This window comes from Diceros bicornis, chromosome 24 (assembly GCF_020826845.1).
Source record: "Diceros bicornis minor isolate mBicDic1 chromosome 24, mDicBic1.mat.cur, whole genome shotgun sequence".
Lineage (NCBI taxonomy): Eukaryota > Metazoa > Chordata > Mammalia > Perissodactyla > Rhinocerotidae > Diceros > Diceros bicornis.
Window position 1 is genome coordinate 39257909 of NC_080763.1, and position 22710 is coordinate 39280618.

Below are 22710 nucleotides of genomic sequence, written 5' to 3' on the forward strand. Positions count from 1 at the left end.
AAGTTGTTGGGGCCACTGGCCAGAGGCCAGGAAAGGGAAATTAACCAGGAACTAATTGCTCATAGCAAACTCTACAAACTTCATGCTTAACTTTCTTCCTAAAACCATTAATAAGTGGTTGGGTGTTGCATTAAGTGGGAAACACCTGTAAAAATCTGTAATGAAGTAAATTAAATTGTAATCTGGCAAATCCATCCTCATCATGATCTCAAGTCACAATTGGTTAATCACTTCATTTCGCAAACTCTTGCTGAGCCCCTCCGAGATGTCAGACATGAAGCTGGTGCTGGGTGTGAGATGCATCGAGTCTGCTCATGGAAAGCTCATAGCAGGTTAAGAATTAAACTCGTAGGTCATTGCAGTCTAGTCTGATGACTGTTACAATGGAAGTGTGTAAAACGTCCTGTGGGGACAACAGAGCAGGAATGGGGGTCATTATCAGCACAGAGCATGGGTGCGAATGAAGTGGGAGGAGGAAGATGCTGAGGGGCCTTGGAGGGGAAGAAGCAGGTAGAATACTCACCCTGAGGTTGACTGTTTTTCTGTTTTCCTTCTAAATGTATGACGTAATGATAGAAATCTGGAAAATCTGTGAAAATTCAGTAACTGTCAAGAAGTGCTAAAGAATAAGTAGAATAACTTCAGAATAAATCTGACGATGCTGACATCTTTCCTTTCTTCCTTGATTGAATGTACCATTTCAGTGCTTCTTAGCTGTCTGGGTAAAGCGAGAATCTGAGTGTTAATCTCAGCAGTAGGATTCTCAATTTCTGATAGGCATGAACTGTCATGATTAGCAAGCCCCATATATCCAGGGCAGATTGTTGTGAAAGTAAACACTAATGAATTGAAGCCAAGTTAATAAAATTATAAATTACTTATTACTGTCCAAGTGCTCTTAAAAATAATTCTCCTTTCAATTTCTTATTAGTTTATTTGTGCAGATGCTGGAACCAAACTGGCTGAGTCGACAATCCTGAGCAAGCAGATGATCGCCTCTGTACCTGGAGTAAGTCCTGACTGAATTGTCTACATTTTATGGTTCTCATTTCCTCGTTTAGCAAAGAGATATTTTGGGCCTGTGTCCTGGTTCACTTTTGATAGAACAAACACTGTAAAATTGAAAACATATTAGCATCTTGTTTAAAAGAGCACTAGTGAAAATTGAAATTAATCTCTGCCCCTGGAAACTTTTAATTCCAGGAAACATGAATAAAATTGAAGCAGCCAGTTAAGGAGAGGAAAGAAATGACCAGACATACAGCACAGATTTGATTAAAGTTCAATTTTTCCAGAATCAGTTTTCTTATACTGGCTCCCTTTAACCAATTAAACTATTACCAGAAAGAAATAAGCATTGTAATACCTTGTTTTCCTTTGTAATATTTCCTCTGAAAATGTTTAAAATTTCCATTATTATCAACTAGTGGACTATTTGGTAAAATATGTTAAGATTCTCATAGGGTTGAAGATGAGAAACCACAAACTTATTGATAGCAAGGTTATTGCAACAAACTCAAAAACTTTAGAGATATTGTTAATTGAAGAAGTTATTTAAATTTTCAGGAGAGAAAAATTTTAATAAAGAAAAAGGATCACAGGGGGAGGGAGGAGGGTGAAAGGGATAATTCGGTACATGTGTGTGGTGATGGGTTGTAATTAGTATTTTGGTGGTGAACATGATGTAATCTATGCAGAAATAGAAGTACAATGATGTACACCTGAAATTTTTACAATGTTATAAACCAATGTTACTGCAATAAACAAAAAATTAAAAAGAAAAAAAAAAGAAAGAAAAAGGATCACTTATAATCCCCTGCCCCAAATAACAACTCTATTGTATTAGAAAATCTTTTTATATTTGGATTTATTCGGTAGCCTAATTTGCTTATTCCCATATTATTGGAAATTTATGTACTTTCCAGTTTCTTTGCTAGTATAGAATAGCATATAGTATTTTATATATATATATTCCTACAAAGATCATCTTCATGTTTATTTTGATATCCTTGGGATAAATTCCTTAGTCAAAGAATAGGAATATCTTAACAATATGTATTCCCCCATGTTGTTTTCCAAGAAAGTTTTATTAATATATGTTTATAAATATACCACGTTTACCCACAACGTCAAACATTATTTTAATTTTTTTTTGCTGAGGAAGATTAGCAAAATTGATTGAGCTAACATCTGTTGCCAATCTTCCTCGTTTTTTGCTTGAAGAAGATTAGCCCTGAGCTAACATCTATGCCAGTCTTCCTCTACTTTTTATATGTGGGTCACCACCACAGCATGGCTGATGAGTGGTGTAGGTCTGTGCCCAGGATCCGAACCTGCAAACCTGGGCCACTGAAGTGGAACACACCAAACTTAACCACTACGCCATGGGGCCAGCCCCTAATTTTTAAATTTTCTTTGATGAGAAAGATTAGCCCTGAGCTAACATCTGTTGCCAATCCTCCTCTTTTTGCTGAGGAAGATTGGCCCTGGGCTAACATCTGTACCCATCTTCCTCTACTTTATATTTGGGATGCCTGCCACAGCACGGCTTGATTAGTGGTGCATAGGTCCATGCCCGGGATCCGAGCCTGTAAACCCTGGGCTGCTGAAGCAGAGCATGTGAACTTAACCACTACGCCACAGGGCCAGACTCCCCTAATTTTTTTTTGATATGGAGACATATTATGAGAGAGGAAAAATAAAGTCGTTCGACCCAGAGATAATTTTACTGCTACCGTATTAATGTATTTTCTTTCTTCTTTTTCTATGTATATTTGTTTAAACATAGTTGAAACCATAATATAGATGCAGCTTTGGCTTCATAAGTCATAAGCATTTTCCCCAAAGTGACATAACCTCATGTGAATGCACCGTATAATAGTGGTTAAGAATGTGGGTTTTAGACTCTATAAGAGTTTGAGGCCTGAGATTTGCTAGCTGTGTGATCAGGAAAGTTATTTAACCTATGGTTCTTTGATTTGTGTTATCTATAGAATGGGATATAACAGGGCCTAATGTCTAGGTTGAGGATTGAATGAGATAATGCATGTAAAGCATATTAGCATGGTGCTAGATATACAGTAAGTGCTGAGTAAATATTAACTATTAAAAATAACATTAACAGGGCTGTGGGGGGACAGGACAGATATTGTTTAAGGGTATAAACTTACAATGAGTAGTAAATAAGCCCTAGAGATATAATGCACAGTACAATGAATATAGATAACAATATTGTATTATAATCATCAAATTTGCCAAGAGACTATAACTTAATTATTTCAACTACTAAAAAGAAAGGATAAATATGTAATATGATAGAGGTGCTAATTATTGCTACAATGGCAATCATATTACAATATGTAAATGTATCAAATTAATATGCTGTACACCTTAAATTTACACAATGTTATATGTCAAATGTATGTCAAGAAAAAAATAAAATACAACCAAAAAGTCAAAAAATAATATTTACAAACAGTACTTGTTGGATGTTTTAGTTGTTTTCAGTATTCTGCAATTGTAACTAATATGTGCTAAACATCTTTGTGCTTAAATCTTTGTTCTTATTTTTGACTATTTATGAAAGATTTCTGGGAGTAGAATTACTAAACTATAGTTTTTTTTTAAGGGTTCTTGATAATAGTTAAGGTAATACAAGATGCTATGACATGAAATCCCAATTCTCAGTGACTTAGCACAAAAAAGTTTATTGTTTGCTCATATGAAGTTTAAACGGGTATCCTGATTAGTAGAGGGAAGGAACTTCCACATGAACGCTTAGGGATGAGGTTTCTTCTGTTATATGCAGTCCTCTGCAGTCGGCTTGTGGTTGGGGAAAGAGAAGAAGATATGGCACATGGAAGGTGTCCATGAGTCGGGTCTAAAAGTGGTGCATATTTCCTCTACCCACATTCCATTGGCTAGAACTCAGTCACATGGCCACACCGGACTGCAAAGGAGGATGGGAAATATGGTCCAGTTGCATGCCAGGGAAGAAGAGAAATGGGTCTGTGAGTAGCTAGCCAGTCTCTGCCCTACACTCACTGGTTTCCTTATTGTTTAATTTTTTAAAACTCAATATTTGCTACCTGCGTGATAGCTAAAGAAATAATATCCCTAATATATAAAGGTTTATTGAAATCGACAAGTAAAAGACAAACATTCCAATAACAACAAAAAAACAACAAACATTTATAGGATCTACATATAGAACTCTTTCCAATGACCAATAAGCCATTCAAAATAAACCTTTTACCCTCGCTGTCAATGAACTGTAAATTAATATAAAATATTAAAAATATTAAAAAATATAAAAATTAAAATCAGCTATCAAGTCAGCTAGGTGTTTCTTAATGATTAAACTTATTGATGATGAAGTGAAGCAAGTGTTCTTATAAGCTACTGGTGGTAGTGAGAAATGGTACAACCTTGCTGAGGAGCAGTTTGACAATCAACTTCTAGGAATATGTTGGAGAAAACAATTAAATATGCACATGAAGAATGACATGCAAATATACTTATTAAAGGAGCATTTAAAAAAGCAAAAATACAGAAACAAATTTTTTTGTGTGTGTGTGTGTGTGAGGAAGATCAGCCCTGAGCTAACATCTATGCTAATCCTCCTCTTTTTGCTGAGGAAGACCGGCTCTGAGCTAACATCCACTGCCAATCCTCCTCCGTTTTTCCCCCAAAGCCCCAGTAGATAGTTGTATGTCATAGTCGCACATCCTTCTAGTTGCTGTATGTGGGACGTGGCCTCAGCATGGCCAGAGAAGCGGTGTGTCAGTGTGCACCTGGGATCCGAACCCGGGCCGCCAGTAGTGGAGCGGGCACACTTAACCGCTAAGCCACGGGGCCGGCCCTGGAAACAAAATTAATGTCCTACGTTAGGGTACTATTTAAGTAAGATAACAAATAGACTACCAAATCTACCACATTTGGTAGACGTGGCTACCAAATCTAGTTTTCAAAGAATATTTAATTAATTGGCAAATGCTCATGATGGAGTTAATTACAAAGCAGGTTAGGAAAAAGTTATCTCAATCTTATAAAAAATTATATGTATGTGTGCATGTTATATGCATTCAAAAAACATTGGAAGGAAATTGTTAACAGTGGCTGTCTCGGAGGTGGAGGACAGGAATTAGGATTATGGCAATTTTTCTTTTTATTAATTTGTATTGTCCCAGTTTTCTACATTGAACATGTGTTACTTTTAAAATCTAAGAAATGTAACTTTAAAATCAGATATAAGTTTTGAGGAAGAATTGGATATGATTCGCTTCACTTCGTGTTTTTGAGGTTAGAGTACATTTTCAACTCCTTTATCACCAATTTTCCTATTGAAATAAATATAGGCCTTCTGAAATAAGTGGCGCTTGACTCTTTATGTTTTTTGTTTTTTTTTTTAAAGAACACACCTAAGGTTATACTTATGTTTTGCAAAGTGAAAAAAAAAAGGATTGGAAATTATATGGTTTGTTTTATAGTGTAGATGGCTCACTAAGATGATCCTGACTGTAAAGTGTATTTTAAAGCTTTTATTAGATGTAGTTGCTGTCTCTAGAGCAGAAGTAACTGGGTAATAGCAAATTCCTTTCTCTCATCTTTTGAAATTCAAACTTAAAAGACAAATACTGAATAATGCCCCTAGTAATTATTTTCTGTGGCATTTGCCTAGTTGAAATGGTATAAAATATTGCCTATGAAAGAAACCAATCCTTTTCAAGAAATTTAAGAACTGAGTATATGCTCCTATTTGCAAGACATGTGAAAGGTCAGAGAAAATGGAATAAATCGGGGGGAAATCCTTTCTTGCACTAAAGGATTAATATTCCAAAAGCAGGAACACAATAACCTTTTATAATTCCTTCACTTGATTTAAATTAAAAGAAGAAAACCTTAGAATGTGTGAAATGCTTGGAAAACACTCTGACAGAACTGCCAATGACCTTATTTTACTGTTTGTTATCCTGTCAGAGGAACTGACAGGCGTAACATTCTAGAAGAGATAGAAGGTGATATAGTTCAGTGCTGTGCAGATTTACATGAATATGGGAAAATGAGAGCCACTGGGTGAGCTTGTTAAGTATATAATGTTCCAGATTTTCCTAAAGAAAGCTAAGAAAGGCCTTAGCATAGTATTCAGATGGCTTCAAAGACGGCTTGCTTTTGATCCACATTATACTCAGCCTGATGTGTGGGTTCTCTCATGCAGCTTTGATGTAGCAGCCTGTCTGTTCATTTTCCTTTTCTTTGCTTATAATCCTAAATTCAGTGTATTGCCCTGAGAGCAGGTTTATGCCATTTAATAACCTGAAACACAAGTGTGCTTTCTTTTCCTTTAAAACTTCCCAAACACGCTGGTAGTGTGTGGGGAAGATCACCGTTTCGTTTCTTTATTTATCCCTAGCAAGAACACAACAATAATACATTTATCTATTTAATAGTGCACCTACTATGTATGAGAAGTTAAGTTGTAAGTGACTTTACTGACTATAAGAATTTTGACTCTTTCAGCAAACACAATATTTCTTTATATACTTTTTTTTTGGGGATAGAGGAAGATTCAAGATGCCAGTGGTAGAATTTGGTGGCACATATTTTATGTGTATCTAAGACTCCCTAGAGTGATAAAGTGTTACTGTTGTTTTAGGATGATTCACGTTATCAAGACTCTGATACTAATGGCTTTACGTAGGCTACATCTTTGTATACAGACTAGTTTAAAAACAAGCAAACAAAAATCAGTTAAATCACCCAGTGGAAAAAGCAGGTAAACTCTGTCTCCCATAGGGCTGTCCCTGTTTCTTTGCTCTCACCACAAACCTTTTATCAAATTTTGTCCTAACTGGGGGCAGACAATCACAGACCACGCTGAGAGCAATGGAGTGAGTCAGAAATTCACGAAATGAACCAACTCATTAGTGAACAGCGTGAAATCAGAGCGAGACAATCAGTGCAGTCAGGGCCAGACTGAAGGCTGTGACTCGGAGAGCGCACCCAGCGGTGTCCTTGTGTTGCAGTGTGGGACGGCGGCGATGGAGTGCACGCGGCAGTACATCAACGACGTGCTGGATTTCATGGCGGACATGCACACGCTGACCAAACTGAAGGTGAGAGGGCTTACATCCCCTCATCTCTTAGGTTAGCAAAACACAGAGATGTTCTCAGAGAATCAGTAACCATATGAGAATTTATCGTTAGCTGGGGAGGCACCTGTGGCACTGTTAAATGAGCCCATGTCTTTGGAGTCTGAAGAACTGGATTTCCCCTCTGCAAAGAGGGAAAGGAGAAAGGAAAGGATATTTACATGGCATCAGCTATGTGCATAGCTTTACTTTTGCCATTTATTGAATTCTCACAATGCCCCTGTTAAGGCGTTAGCCCATTTTACAAATGTAGAAACAGAGGCCCGGGGTGGTGCAGTGATTTGCTCGAGGTCGTGCTACTGATAAGTGATGGAGTCAGCGTTGACCTAAGACTGTGGTGCCTCCCGATCCATTCTCTTTCCACTATGCCACACAGCGTCATTTATCTAACTCGAGCCTCAGTTTACTCATTTACAAAACAAGTCTTATAAACCTACATAAATAAACCTGCCTTTGCTGACTGTTACAAAGTTTGAGTGAAGTAACGTATGTGAAGAGACTTTGTAAACTTTAGTTTGTATGAAATGTGTAAACACGTTAGACAGACATAAGCCATTGATGGTTTTTATCTGCATCAAAGCTATCAAAATCCCGGTGAAGTTGTTGAGCTTATTGGTTGTTTTGCAGGGTGGGATGAATTGCTGATGCAAGCCAACTTCCCTGCCATGAGTTGACCAGGGAGCTAAAAGATTGATGGTGTGAGTGATTTGAGGCATGCCCTGGACAGAGGGCAGAAGAGAGTCCAAACACGGCCCAACGAGCAGCCAGTTTACAATCTGGCACTCAATGACTGCTTTTTGATAAAATACTCGTCCCAGAAGTTCATCAGCTAAAAATATGGTCCCTCATCACGCCACTCAGTTTTCAGACTCTGCTCAGATGATCCCGGTGTTTCTTGGGATAGGGATAAATTTGTGAATGCTACGTGGAAAGTAGAATCAAAATTTAAACTGATGATTTCTCGCATTACCTAAATCCCATCATTTCTAAGTAAGCTCTCCTAGCATTTGATCACGCATTGGTTACTGATTGCTGAATCTGGTTGCCAACACTTACATGACTTTGATATATAAAGAAGAGGAAACGTTATTACCTACACATTTTTAGCTTGTTTTATAACCACTTTTAAAATACAGAGAAAAAATAATAAGAAGGATCCACGAGGATCAAAATCTTGGAGACTACAGACATAATCTAACCCTCTGATTTTACATATTAGGAAACAGATCAGACAGGTCAGGTGGCAAGTGGCTTATCTAAGACCCCAGGACTGATCTGGACAGAACTGAGTCTGGAACCTAGGTCTCAACTCCCAGTTCGGTGCTCTTTCTACTAAGCCACACTGAGCAAAGAAATTTTTCTAAATTAATTCAACAAATATGTACGGGGCACCTATAACATGCTTGGCACTGTTCTAAGCATTGAGGGATGCAATGATGAGCAAAAACAGACACAGTAGCTGCCATCATTTAATTTATAGTAGGGCAGTGGAGGCCAATTTTAATGAAAATTTCATACGAACTAAAGTAAAATTGTGACTTTCATAATTGCTATGAAGAAGGGGTAGGCAGCAGCATGAGAGCTTCTAATAAGATGATATGACCTAGCCAGGGAGGTCAGGGAAGGCTTCCTGGAGGAAGTGACACTTGAGCTAAAAACTGATTAATGAGTAGCAGTTAATTAGGTGAAGAGAGGCAGGAACAGTGTTTCAGGCAGAGAGAACAGCATGAGCAAAGGCCAGGAATGAGAGGGAACCGGTGTAGCTGGGACCACAGGGATGAAGGGTAAGATGCGGAGGTCTGCAGTAGCTAGATCATTCCATGCTAAGGAATTTTTTTCCCTTTATCCTAAGAACAATAGGAAGCCACTGAAGAGGTTTAAATGAGTTGTATGCTGTGCATGTATGAATGTATGTGTGTTAAATGGGAGTGGTGACAGAAGGTGTGGAAATGACTACCTCACCTTTTTAAAGAGTAGCCTGGAATATCTCCAGGTACTCTGCCAAAGTCACAAAATACCATTTGGTTTTATAGAGCCACATGAAGACATGTTCCCAGCCTCTGCATGAAGATACCTTTGGTGGACATCTCAAAGTCGGCCTGGCTCAGATTGCAGCCATGGAAATCTCCCGGGGCAACCACAGAGATAACAAAGCTGTGATCCGCTATCTGCCTTGGCTCTATCATCCGCCTTCTGCGATGCAACAAGGGTAAGACCCTTATTATTCCAGCACTGGAGGTAAATAAGGCAGGAAACAACCTGAGTTTCCTGGGGCTCCGCAAGAGCTAGTGCGTTGAAGATCTATGGGAGTGGAATGTGATTGTCTGGGAAGATGGGAATCGAGACCCATCTCTGTACTTACTTGCTGACCCGATGGCATTTTTGAACATGAGCACTTCATGACACACTGCCAATAAAAGAAACCTGCCCTCCTACAAAAACCTCAATCAGCCTGATGGATGATGAAAACTTAGAGCTTTGAACTGCCACTTTAGCTCTTAACTTCAAGTAGTTAAATAAATCTATTAAGTATTTATTGAACACTTACATAGCTTCTGCCTTCAAGGAGCTTAGATTGTAGCTGGAACAAAATTTATAGCAGAGATGAAATAGAGTGCAAGGAGATGCGAGCCCCTGATCCTGCCTGTAAGGGAGGCTAAGAAGAGAGAGGTGCACATGGGCTAGCATATTTGGGAACTCAGAGCAGGCGTGAGCCTGCCATTTTGCGTGGCCAGTTTCCTGGTTAGAAGAAGGATTTAGAGTTGGGGATGAGGAGGGCAGGAGGAGAAAATTATTGGAGAGCAGTAAAATGGGTGGCTGTGTGTTATGTCTCCTCCTCTATTCCGTCCCCCCCAGTGGGGATGTCAGACTTTCTAATGAGAGGAAAGGAGTTTAGAAAGAGAAGCTAGTCAGGAAGGCAGCTAGCTTTGTAGAAGAATGATATTTAATCCTGTGTCACCAAAGGCTGCTCTTTGCTCCGGAAGCTAAGATCCAGGATTAGAGTGGGAAATAAGAAAAACAGATACATTGTTCTGTTGGCACTCTGTCACCTTGGTGTTTTATTTTATGTAATTGCCTACAAGACCACACCTTTAATCCCTTCCATCCATAAGCATTTGTTGAGCACACAATGAAACGGAGAACATAAAATCATCTTTAACACTTCCTTCTCTAATAGGCCTAAAGAATTCATCGAGTGTGTCTCCCACATCCGTCTGTTGTCCTGGCTGCTCCTGGGTTCCCTCACTCACAATGCAGTGTGCCCCAATGCCTCCTCTCCATGCCTGCCCATACCTCTGGATGCAGGTTCCCATATTGCAGACCATCTTATTGTTATCCTGATTGGATTTCCAGAGCAATCAAAGGTAAGTGATTTCTGCAAGATTAAGACCATATGCATGGAAATTGCTAATGGAATCTCTTGTCAGCCAATTATGTTTCTTCCGAGAAGAAAATGCGTCTTATCACTTGCCCTCCTGTGGATGTTTGGAAAGCAACTTTGTGCTAATGCCTTATTTAAAGTTGTTTAAATTCCCAGACTATCTTTTCTTCCACCTAAATTGTTTTTCCGTTTACTTTTATGAAGATAAATTATGGAGGCAAACAAGAGTTAGCTTCCTAGGCATTTTTGTCTCAAAATAATGAAGAGAAATAGAGGGCTAGAAATATAATGAAAATTCTATGATCAGTCTTTAGAACCAAATATGAAGTGGAGGAAAATTTATGCTCTATCTAATTCCTGCACTAATTCATGCATTGTCTTTTTAACTCACATCTCTGGAGATATGGGAAGATATAAAATGAAAGTAAGAAGGCCAGTTGGGAATTCACTGAAGTACACGTTGGAATCTCCTACACAAAGGAGCTTTATAAATTGTAGAGACAGATGATGTACTTAAAGGGAATAAAGTAGACCCAAGGCAGGCGTCAGTCGTGAGCCTGTACAAGCAAACTAGACACACTGGTACTAATCAGCTACAAGGAGCCCAGGGCCCTTCACAGATCTTAGGCAAGTTCTGGGAGGTCACGGTGGGTTTGGGAACAGCTGGGATTTAGGCCGGGGCAAGCTGACTCACCCATAAAATAGAGCACCCGTCCAAATGACCTGAGGGATGTTTGCAAGAGCAGTTAGGCAGTCAGTTTCTAATATTTCAACCTAGATCTGTGTTTGATTCCTGACGATGGTAATTTGTAATTTTGTGACCTTGAAAAAATTGCTTAGCCTCTCTGAGCTCCAGTTTTTCACCTGTAAAATAGGTGAGGGGGTGGTTTGAGAATTATGGCTGTGATCTCTGAAAAGTCTTCAGCACAGTGACTGGGGTATCATAGATGCTCACTCAATCCGTGCTTACTCCTGGTAGAAATATTGTCTTTGCTCCTGCTAATTCTACTTCTACTGCTAGTATAGTGTTAAGTGCTGGGCAGTGGGTTCAGGTATATCACCTCATTTACTCCTAACTACAGCTCTTTGAGGAGGGTACTATTATCCCCATGTTACCGATGAGGAAACACCGTGAAATGGTAGAATGACTATTCTTCCTAATCTAGTTTAGGGATGGGAATGTCAGTTTCATTAAAGAGCAAGGGGTGGGTAGATTTATTCTGCAAACTAAGGTGCTTTCTCTTCGAAAAGATGCTTTGTTCCCTAAGCACACCCCCACTGACCGAGCAGAGAGCAGATTGTTTTAAGGTGATGAATCACGAGTTTGTAGCTTGAAGATAACTCCTTCAGCTTTGGATCACTTGAATTTGATGTACGTTGGCTGTGCCCCTTGGAAGGTCAAAGCCATGCGGGGAGGGCCCACTAGAATGTAACAGATTATAGAATGAATGTAATGTTTTCCTCCTTTTCAGACCTCCGTGCTGCACATGTGTTCCCTCTTCCACGCATTCATCTTTGCTCAGCTCTGGACTGTTTACTGCGAACAAAGTGCCGTAGCTACAAATGTCCAAAGTCAGAATGAGTTCAGCTTCACGGCGATACTGACAGCACTCGAGTTTTGGAGTAGAGTGACACCCAGCATCCTTCAGCTGATGGCCCATAACAAAGTGGTGAGTTCACGAATAAGTTTCCCCTCTCGGATAGAATCTCAAAATGTGTAAACCACTCCCAGTCCTCACATTACCTGTTTTTTAAAGAGCTCAGTTATAATAGTATATAAATGGGTTGGTGAATTTTTACATTGTAAACTGAATGTTCTACTTGCGTAATGATTTTGATGAAAAACAAAGCAAACAAGTAAATTCAGTAAAAACAATTTTTGTTTTCTCTGCCTAGTGCCAAAGGTAATTTATATGAAACTTCTACCTTTAAGGGTTGTTTGTGCTATGAAGTCAGAGAATTAAGAGGAAGATTCATATTATTTTTGGATTCTAAGGCAATTTGGAAAAACCCTAGCCAATTAGGTCACTTTTTATGGTGTTTGAGAGCAGACTGACCACGCGTGTTCATTCTACTTGGGGCTTGAAACCTGAAAATAACCTAACCTTTGTGAGTTGCCTTATGAGGACCTGAGCTCCCCAGTCTTCAAATCCAGTTCCATTTTAATGTTGATGGCTCACCAAGAGAGGAGCTGCTCTGGGGTATGGTTACCATGAGCCCACTTCGTTAAATAAGCTTGGATTAGTCCTCATGGCGTCAAGATTGGAGGATGTGTGGAAGGAATTGACAAGGGAGTCTTTTGGTTCAGTTTGCTACTTTGGAGGGGGTTCTCAGCTGGGAGAGCAGCAGCCAGTGTCTTGGTTATGGGGGCTTCATCAGGCGAATTCTTGTCTGTGAGGGGCAAGACCTGGAAGAACACCATAGTGATGATTCCAATGAGCCCAGAAACCCAACAGTGCGCTGTCCACAAAAGGCATTCTGGACATGATTTTTGATTGATCAAGTATTAGTCTAAGAAACATTTTCTTTCAGCTCTAATTGGAAAGGGCATTTTATATTTCCTTTAGTGAAGCACTTTCTTTTCTTTAGAGAAGCAGATGTTAGAAGGCAATTCTGTATGGAGAGAGGAGTTTTAGTTCAATTTAGAGGAAATTTATGTGAAAATTTTAGGGTGCACAAACAGTTCTGACTGCTGCAGAGATAATTATATTTATTGGATCATAGAGTCTGGGATTGAAGAGGAACTTGGAGATCGAGCATTCCATTCTGTTATTTTACAGACGATGAAACTGGGACCTTAAACTAGAGAATCAAAGTTGCCTTCTGTTGTCATCAGTTTTTTGATACCGTTAGTACCTCTCCTCTAAATCTCTCTTGATATTCAAATGTTAGAAATGAATTTGTTACAAATTAATTTTGTATAAATAATGTTACAAATGAATTTAATTTATTTTATTCTGAAAATTTTGTTAAACCATATAAGCCAGTCTGGTAAAACCCCCCTGGAATATTTAAAATCTAGGCTTAGGGATTTCTGGTGAGGGATATCATCTCATTGTATTTTTGAACTGTCGGAAACATGGCTACCTTGTTCCATAGAGAACAAAGCCTCAAAGACAGACGTACAATAAATTAAACAATAACTCCTGGTGAAGAAACTGAGAAAAGATCGAGATGGAGAAAAGGACCTAAGCCCAAGAGTTCTGTAGTTGGAAATGCAGGAAGCAGAAGCCATTTATCCTCTGGTGTGAATCACAGTGCAATGCCGATTAGCAAGATCAATACCCGAATTCCATTGGCAGCCCCAAGTTAGATGAGGAAGGCATGACAATTGCAAAACCTTTGAAACTTTTTAAATTCAGTTTCTGGGTGAAGTTTTAGAGGTAAATAAACACCACTTCTTGTGGTGCTCTTTGGTCATTCTGCAGAAAGACCTCATGGGCACAGGACATGGGTCCTCTGTGGCTGCAGACTAATTTGCAAGGTTTCTCTGTCACTGGGAGTGGAATTGATTTTCATATTTGTTGTTTCAGATGGTAGAAATGGTGTGTCTCCATGTGATTAGTTTAATGGAGGCGTTACAAGAATGCAATTCAACAATTTTTGTCAAGGTAGGAAAATCTTATGATTTTTATAGATTGTTTCTTGCTGCTAAAAACAAATGTGGATTTATTTTGAATGTACCTTCTTAAGGGGAAAATAAAACAGATTTAAATTTATCATTCAGAGTTGGGGCTGGAGGGCTCAGTCTCATATAACAACCCTTCACCAAATGGTTATTGTGTTATTTTTTCCCCTTGCTCCACCACTATGACCAACGCCAGCTGGATTAAATATGTTGGACCATGATTGCTTGTAACACAAGTAATTAAATTATTACTGGGAACGTTGATCTGCAAATGACCTTATAGTAATATAAATTGGTTGGTGGTGCCTCACCTTGCAAGATATCCAGAAAACCAAGGAAAATAGTCTGTAATTGTTTGACTTGGTAGCTGGTACTTTTCTCTAAGATAAATTAGTTTAGTGTCTAATGTTACTATTCTAAATCATCGTACAGTGTATGAGAGTAATTTAAGCATTTGTTACCTATGTGTGATAAAAAATAAAAGGGTAAAGGAGAACTTGTTTTCTCACTCATCTTTTTATTTCCCCTCCTTTTCCTTTCCTTCCTATCATTCTGCCTCTTTGTCTCACTGATTCTCTGTCCTTCCTCTTCTTGTACCACTTCCTTCTTTACCTTCCACTTCTGTATTCCATTATCTTGGCCACCATCACCCCCAACCACCACCACCACCACCGAGTGCATCAATTTGGAACCTCATAGCTTGCTCTTTCACTCCTTTGTTGACTCTGTTCTTCCATAAAGGACACTTGTCAAGTTAAATCACACAATGCTGAAGAAAAGCAGCCTGTTTTCAGGGAAAATTTGACTGTTACTAGAACACTACAAGGTGGTTGGTTTGAATGGAGTAGATATAGCTTATCTAGCTTGATAGTCAAGGGCAAAAGTCAAAGCAGTGAGAGAAAGTATATGACTAACACTTGATGATCATACCTGATTTTATTTTTCACAGCTTAACTGAAGTATAATTTATGTACAGTAAACTATACATATTTAAAATGTACAATTTGATAAGTCTTCACATATATTACACCCATGAAACCATCACCACAATCAAGATAATGAACATATCCCTCACCCCACTTAAGTTTTCTCATACCCATTTATAGTCTCTCCCTTCTACCACTCCCTGTACCCTGCCTCCTAATCCCCAAGCAACTACTGATCTGCTTTCTGTCACTATAGGTTAGTTTGCATTTTCTAGAATTTTATATAAATGGATTCATACAGTACTGATGCTTTTTTCTGCCTTCTTTAATTCAGAATAATTATATTGAGATTAATCCATGTCGATGCATATATCAGTAGATCATTTCTTTTTATTTCTGAGTAGTATTCCACTATATGGATATATGACATTTTGTTTATCCATTCATCAGTTAATGGACATCTGGGCTGTTTCTCCAGTTTTGGGCTATTACAAATAAAGCTGCTATGAATATTCTTGTACAAGTCTTTGTGTAGATATGTACTTTCACATATGTTGGATAAATACCTAGGAGCAGAACGACTAGGCCGTATGAAATGTGTGTAACTTCTTAAGAAATTGGCAAACTGTTTTCCAAAGTGATTGTGCCCTGTTACATTCATACCAGCAGTGTGTGAGCATTCCAATTCCTACACAAAGGAACATTCCAGTTCCTTTGTCAACTCTTAGTGTAGTCAATCTTTAATTTTAGTCATTCTAAGAATTGTGTACTGATATCTCATCATGGTTTTAAATTGCATTTCCCTGTTGACAAATGATGTTAAACATCTTTTTATGTGCTCATTTGCTATCCCTATATCTGCTTGGTGAAGTATCTATTAAAATTATTTGCCCATTTTTTTATTGGGTTGTGGTTTTGTTTCTTATTATTGAATTTTGAGATATACATTCTTTATCAAATATATGATTTGCAAAGATTTTCTCTGTGGTTTGTCTTTTCATTGTCTTAGCAGTGTCTTGTGAAGAGCAGGTCTTAATTTTGATGAAGTACCATTTATCAAATTTTTCTTTTATGGATCGTGCTTTTGATGTTGTATTTAAAAAAATTTGTATTCAATCCAAGGTCACAAAGAGTTTTCTTCTAGGTGTCGGTTTATATCTACAGTCCATTTATTAGATATCCAATTATTCTAGGATCATTTGTTGAAAATACTATCCTTTCTCCATTGAATTTCCTTTGCACTTTTGTCAAAAATCAATTGACCATATATGTATGGTTCTATTTCTAGATACTTGATTCTGTTCCGTTGATCTCTTTGTCTATTTTTGTACCACACTGTCTAGATTCTGTAGCTTTATAATATGCCTTAAAATAAGATAGTATTAGTCTTCTAAATTTCTACATCTTTTTCAAAGTTGTTTTGGCTATTCTAGGTCTTTTGCATTTCTAGATAAATTTTAAAATCAGCTTATAAATTACTACAAAAAGCCTGCTGGGAATTTGATTGGGATTGCATTGAATCTATAGATCACTTTGAGGAGAACTGAGATCTTAACAATATTGAATCTTCCAATCTATGAACACAGTATATCTCTCCATTTATTTATGACTCCGTTAACTTTTCTTGGTAATATTCGGTAGTTTTCCATATACAAGGATGGCATATTTTTGTCAAATTTATCCCTAAATAGATCATAGTTTTATGGTATCATAAGTGGTATGGTTTTTTACATTTAAATTTATGATTGTTCATCACTAGCATTTAGAAATATAACTGATTTCATATTGATCTTATATCCTGCAACCTGTTAAATTCATTTATTAGTTATAGTAGCTTTTTTGTAGAGTTTGTCAGATTTTCTGAATAGACGATTATGTCATGTACAAATAAAGACAGTTTTATGTCTTCCTTTCTCTTTATATTATTTCTTTTTCTTGTCTCATTGCTCTGGCTAAATCCTCTAGTACAAGTTGAATAGAAGTCGTGAGAGTGGGAAACCTTGCCTTTTTCCTGATATTGGGAAGAAAGCATTCAATCTTTCCTCATTAAATATAAATGTCAGCTGTCAGTTTTTCATAGATACCCTTTGTCAGATTGAGTAAGGTTCTCTTGTGTTCCTAGTCTGCTAAGAATTTTTGTCAGGAATAGATGTAGAATTTGTCAGTGCTTCTTCTGCATTTATTGAGATATCATTTGACTTTTCTTTTTCTTTTTTTTTTTTTTATAATTTTATTTATTTATTTATTTTTCCCCAAAGACCCAGTAGATAGTTGTATGTCATAGCTGCACATCCTTCTAGTTGCTGTATGTGGGATGCGGCCTCAGCATGGCCGGAGAAGCGGTGCGTTGGTGCACGCCTGGGATCCGAACCCAGGCCGCCAGCAGCGGAGTGTGCGCACTTAACCACTAAGCCACGGGGCCGGCCCTCATTTGACTTTTCTTTTTGACTGTTAACAAGGTGAATTTCATGGATTGATTGTTGAATGTTAAACCAACCTTGTGTTCCTGGGGCAAACCACACTTAGTCTTGATGTATTATCCTTTTTATATCTTGCTGAATTCTATTTGCTAACATTTTTTTGTGTGTGTGAGGAAGATCAGCCCTGAGCTAACATCCATGCCAATCTTCCTCCACTTTATATGGGACACCGTCACAGCATGGCCTGACAAGCGGTGCATCGGTGTGCACCCGGGATCCAAACCTGAGCCGCCAGCAGTGGAGTGCGCGCACTTAACCGCTACGCCATGGGGCTGGCCCCCTATTTGCTAACATTTTAAAATAATTTTTTGTATTAATGTTCATGAGGGATATTGAACTGTAATTTTCTTTTCTTGTAATAACTATTTTTGGTTTTGGTGTCAGGGTAATGATGGCTTCATAGAATAATTTGGGAAGTATCCCTTCCTTTTCTGTTTTCTGAAAAAGTGTGTGTAGATTTGGTATTATTTTTCCCTTAAATATCTGGTAGAATTCACCAGTGGAACTGCCTGGGCTTGGAATTTTCTTTGCAGGAGGGTTTTAAACTATAGATTCTATTTCTTTTATAGATATAGGACTATTTAAGTTATCTGTTTATTCTTGAGTGATCTTTGGTGTAGTGTGTGTCTTTCAGAGAATTGTCCATTTCATCAAAGTAGTCAATTTTAATGGCATGGTTGTTCATAATATTCCTTTATTATACTTTTAATTTCTGTAGGATCAGTAATTATGCCACCTCTTTAATTTCTGATATTGGTGATTTGTGACTATTTTTTTTTCTGATCTGTCTGGATGGAGGTTTATCAATTTTAGTGAGCTTTTGGTTAAAAAAAAAACAATAACCAATTTTTGGTCAGTTTTCATTGATTTTCTCTACTGTTTTTCTGTTTTCTGTTTTATTGATTCCTGTTTATTATTTTCTTTCTTCTGATTACTTTAGATTTAATTTGCTCTTCTTTTTCTAGTTTCTTAAGGTATAAGTGTAGCTCACTAATTTAAGACTTTTTTCTGACATAAGTGATTAGTGCTATAAATTTCCCTCTACGCACTGCTTTAGCTGCATCCCACAATTTGATATGTTGTAGTTTCATTTTCATTCGGTTAAAAATACTTTCTAATTTCCCTTTTGCTTTCTTTTTGGACCCATTGCTTATTTAGAAGTATATTATTTGGTTTCCAAATATTTGGGGATTTTCTGGAAATTTTTGTTACAGATTGTTAATTCCATTGTCATCAGACAACATACTTTGTGTAATTCAAATCATTTTAAATTTATTGAGACTTGTTTTATGGCCCAGAATATTGTCTAGTTTTATGGCCCAGAATATTGTCTATCTTGGTAAATGCTTTGTGTGCACTAGAAAAGAATGTGTTTTCTGCTGTTGTTGGTTGTAGTTTCCTATGTCCGTTGGTTCAAGCTTGTTGATAGTGTTGTTCAGGTCTTCCATGTCCTTCTTTCTGTCCTGTTTATTCTATTGATTATTGAGAAAGGGGTATTGAAATATCTGTATAATTGTGGATTTGTTTATTTATCTTTTCAGGTCTGCCAGTTTTTGCTTCATGTATTATGAAGCTCTATTTTTAGGTGCATAAATGTTTAGGATTATTATGTCTTGTTAATGAACTGAAATTATGAAATGGCTCTCTTCATCCTCAGTAATATTCTTTGCTCTGAAAGCTACTTTGATATTAATAAAGGCACTCCAGTTTTCATTTGACTAGTGTTAGGATGGTATATCTTTTTCCATCCTTCTACTTTTAATCTATTTGTGTGTTTATGTTTAAAATATATTTCTTTTAGGCAACATGTAGCTTAGTGTTCCTTTTTTTTTTTTTAATCCAATCTGATAATCCTTTCCTTTTAATTGAGGTTTTTAAACCATTTTCATTTAATGTGTTTTGTGACATTCTTGGGCCTAAATCTATCATCTTGCTATTTGTTTTCTATATTTCCCATCTGTTCTTTGTCTCTTTTTCCCTCTTTTTCTTCCTTATTTTGGAATAATCAAGTTTTTAATGAATAAATTTTGGCTATAATTTTTTCTTCTTCTTCTTGTTTCTTAAGATGGAAGCTGAAGTCATTAACTTGGGAAACTTCTTTTCAGTCATCAATGTTTAGTGCTTTGAATTTCTTCCTTTAGCTACATTCTTCCAGATTTTGACATGCCCTCATTTCCATTCGGTTCAAAATATTTTCTGATTTCCCTTTTGGTTTCTTTCTTGACCCATGGATTATTTAGAAGTTTGTTTTTTAGTTATCTTATTAGCAGTATGTCTTAATTGTTGTTTTAGTGGTTGATTTAGAGCTTATGGTATATATCTTTAACTTATCACCTTCAAGTCTACCTTCAAGTAATACCATACCACTTCAGGTATAGTATAAGAATGTACAGTAGTATACTTCCATTTCCAGCCTCCTGGCTTTGTGCCGTTATTGTCATCCATTTTACTTCTATGTGTGTTATAAACCAAACCATACATTGTTATTATTTTTGCTTTAAAGAGTCAATTATCTCTTAAAGAGATTTTAAATTTTTTCAATATTTATTTATATTTGCTGTTATTACCATATTTATATTTGCCATTTCCAGTGTTCTTCATTCCTTCCTATAGATCTAGACTTCTAGCTTTCTTCTTCCCGGAGGACTTCCTTTAGTATTTCTTGTGCACGTCTGCTGGTGATTAATGCCTTCAGGTTTTGTATGTCTGGGAAGGTATTTACTTTGCCTTCATTTTTGAAAGATAGTTTCCCTGGGTATTGAATTCTAGGTTCAAAGATTTTTGGTCTTTTTTTAGTACTTTGAAGATGTTACTCGTCCACTGTCTTCTTGCTTGTGTTGTTTCCAACAAGAAATGTGTGTCGTTCTTATCTTTTTTCTTCTGTGTGTAGTATGTCTTTTTTCTCAGGCTGCTTTTAAAATTTTCTCTTTACCATTATCATTAAGCAATTTGATGATGAAACACCTTGGTATAGTTTTCTTCACGTTTCTTTTGCTTGGGTTTGTTGAGCTTTTTGGGTCTGTGGATTTATAGTTTTCATTATTTTTGGAAAAGTATCAGCTATTGTTTCTTCAAATATTTTCTTCTGTGCCTCTACTCAACATACTCAATATTTCCTCTACCTTCTTGACCATATTGAATATAATTATAATAACTGTTTTAATGTCTTTCTCTACTAATTCTGTTATGTGTATCATTTTGGGGTCTTTTCCAATTGATTGATTTTTCTTCTCATTATAGGTCAAATTTTCCTGCTTATTTGCATGCTGGTAATTTTTTATTGAATTCTTGACATTTCAAATTTGACTTTCTTGGGTGCTGGATATTTTTATATTCATTTAAATATTCTTGAGCTATAGTCTGTGACATAGTTAAATTACTTAGAGACAGTTTTATCCTTTTGAGACTTGCTTTTAAGCTTTGTTAGGTGGTGTCAGAGCAGCATTTTGTCTAGGGCTAATATTTCTTCACTATTCACTAAGGTAATAGCTTTCTGAGTATTCTACTTGATATTCTATGATTTACAAGGTTTTTCTGCTCTAACTAGTGTGAGGGAACACAAACTCTTGCTGGCCCTGTATGCTCACCACTCTAATAATTTTTTCTTCAGTCTCAGGTAGTTTTCTCACGTGGTGCACTGGTCAGTATTCAGCTGAAGACTCAAGGGAAACCCTGTACAGATCTTCAGAGTTCTCTCTGTCTGTGCAGCTCTCTCCTCTCCAGTACTCTGCCTTAAAAACTCCAGCCACCTTGGCCTCTCTGGACTCCTGGCTCCATCTCCTCAATTCAGAAAGACTGCCGGGCTGTGCCTGGATCCCTCCTCCCTGTGCAACAGCCTGCAAACACTCTAGGCAGTGGGTTAGGCTCATTGTAGGGCTTACCTTGTTTATTTCCTCTCCCTATTGATAACTTTCTGGCATTGCTGATGCTTAATGTCTGAAAACCATTGTTTCATATAGTCCATCTGGAATTTTAGTTGTTCTAGACAGGAAGGTAAATCTGGTTTTTATTACTCCATCTTTGTGGAAAGAGAGAGTTTCACAACTAATCTTAATTTTGAGGGCTGGAACAAGCATAGAGTGAAATGAATACAGTCCATCCAAGCAGGAAATCTTTAATTTATCCTGTAGCATAAACTAAGATAAGAGGAAAGGTATAACTTTTATTTTGGTGAAAAACAACCTATTTTTAAAATGTCCTTCAGTTTTCTGGATATTGTTTCTAGAGAGGAAAAAAGAGAAAACCCAACCAACTTTATTATAACATTACAGAGCCCAAAATAAATTACATCTAATTCTTACTGACAGCTTTTTAGGAGCCAGTAGCAAAAGGGAACTGAAACGAATGTTATTCAATAAGTCAAATTAGCATTCCTGAAATAGGATGACTACTGGATTATATAATGCTGTCAACAACAATGAGATTTAACCTGAAGCCTTCAGTCCTGTGATTCATAAATCACAAACCTGAAGGCCCCTTGCAGGTATATTTTAGAATCAAATGGTCACGTGTTACATCAGTGGGGAAATAACAAAAACCTGAAATCAACCTCACTATTCCTCTTGATTGCCTCAGATGGGCCCTTAGCCCCAGGGACAGCACTGGGGAAGGTGTCCACCCAAGGTCAGAGGACTCAGTGCTCCCTGGTCCCTACCCTCCCTGGTCCCTCAGGATTCTTCACAGGAAGTTAGTTCCAGTATTTCCCAAATATCAAGAGGCATGTGGGCCTGCTTCCATATTAAATAGGTCAAAAGTCAACGAGAGTCTATAGACGTTAGGACCCTCAGGGCTTGTGTTTTGCTGTACAGACATTGGGGAGGCGACGGTTGGATTGGTTTATTTTTTCCCATTCAGAATGTCTAGATGAGCCAGTCCTACTAATGGCCAGAGAGCATAGCCTTATCTGGCACCAACCTTTGTAATCCCACAGTTTTGTTATGAGGGTTGGTGGTAGGGGGAGGCAGGGAGAAGGTGTCATTTTCTGATATTTTGATTTTTAATCCAATTACATCTTCTGGGACACACCACACTCCATTTCTAAACACAATATTTATGTTAGAGACAGAGTATTAAATGTCTGCAATATAATCACCGTGTTTAGGAGTAAAAACATCAATGGAGGTCAAATTAGCAAAATAGAATG

General features: G+C 37.5%; 1 protein-coding gene across 5 annotated transcripts in view; it reads left to right on the forward strand.

Annotated features, from left to right (window-relative positions):
• Positions 1-22710, forward strand: part of UNC79 (unc-79 homolog, NALCN channel complex subunit) — a 225517-nt gene that overhangs the window by 199234 nt on the left and 3573 nt on the right. For all 5 annotated transcript variants that reach the window (XM_058567601.1, XM_058567600.1, XM_058567603.1 and 2 more), the window contains 6 exons: positions 932-1009; positions 7026-7115; positions 9185-9360; positions 10330-10516; positions 12006-12203; positions 14067-14144. In XM_058567601.1, coding sequence (XP_058423584.1) covers positions 932-1009; positions 7026-7115; positions 9185-9360; positions 10330-10516; positions 12006-12203; positions 14067-14144 — 807 coding nt within the window. The remainder of the gene's footprint in view (positions 1-931; positions 1010-7025; positions 7116-9184; positions 9361-10329; positions 10517-12005; positions 12204-14066; positions 14145-22710) is intronic.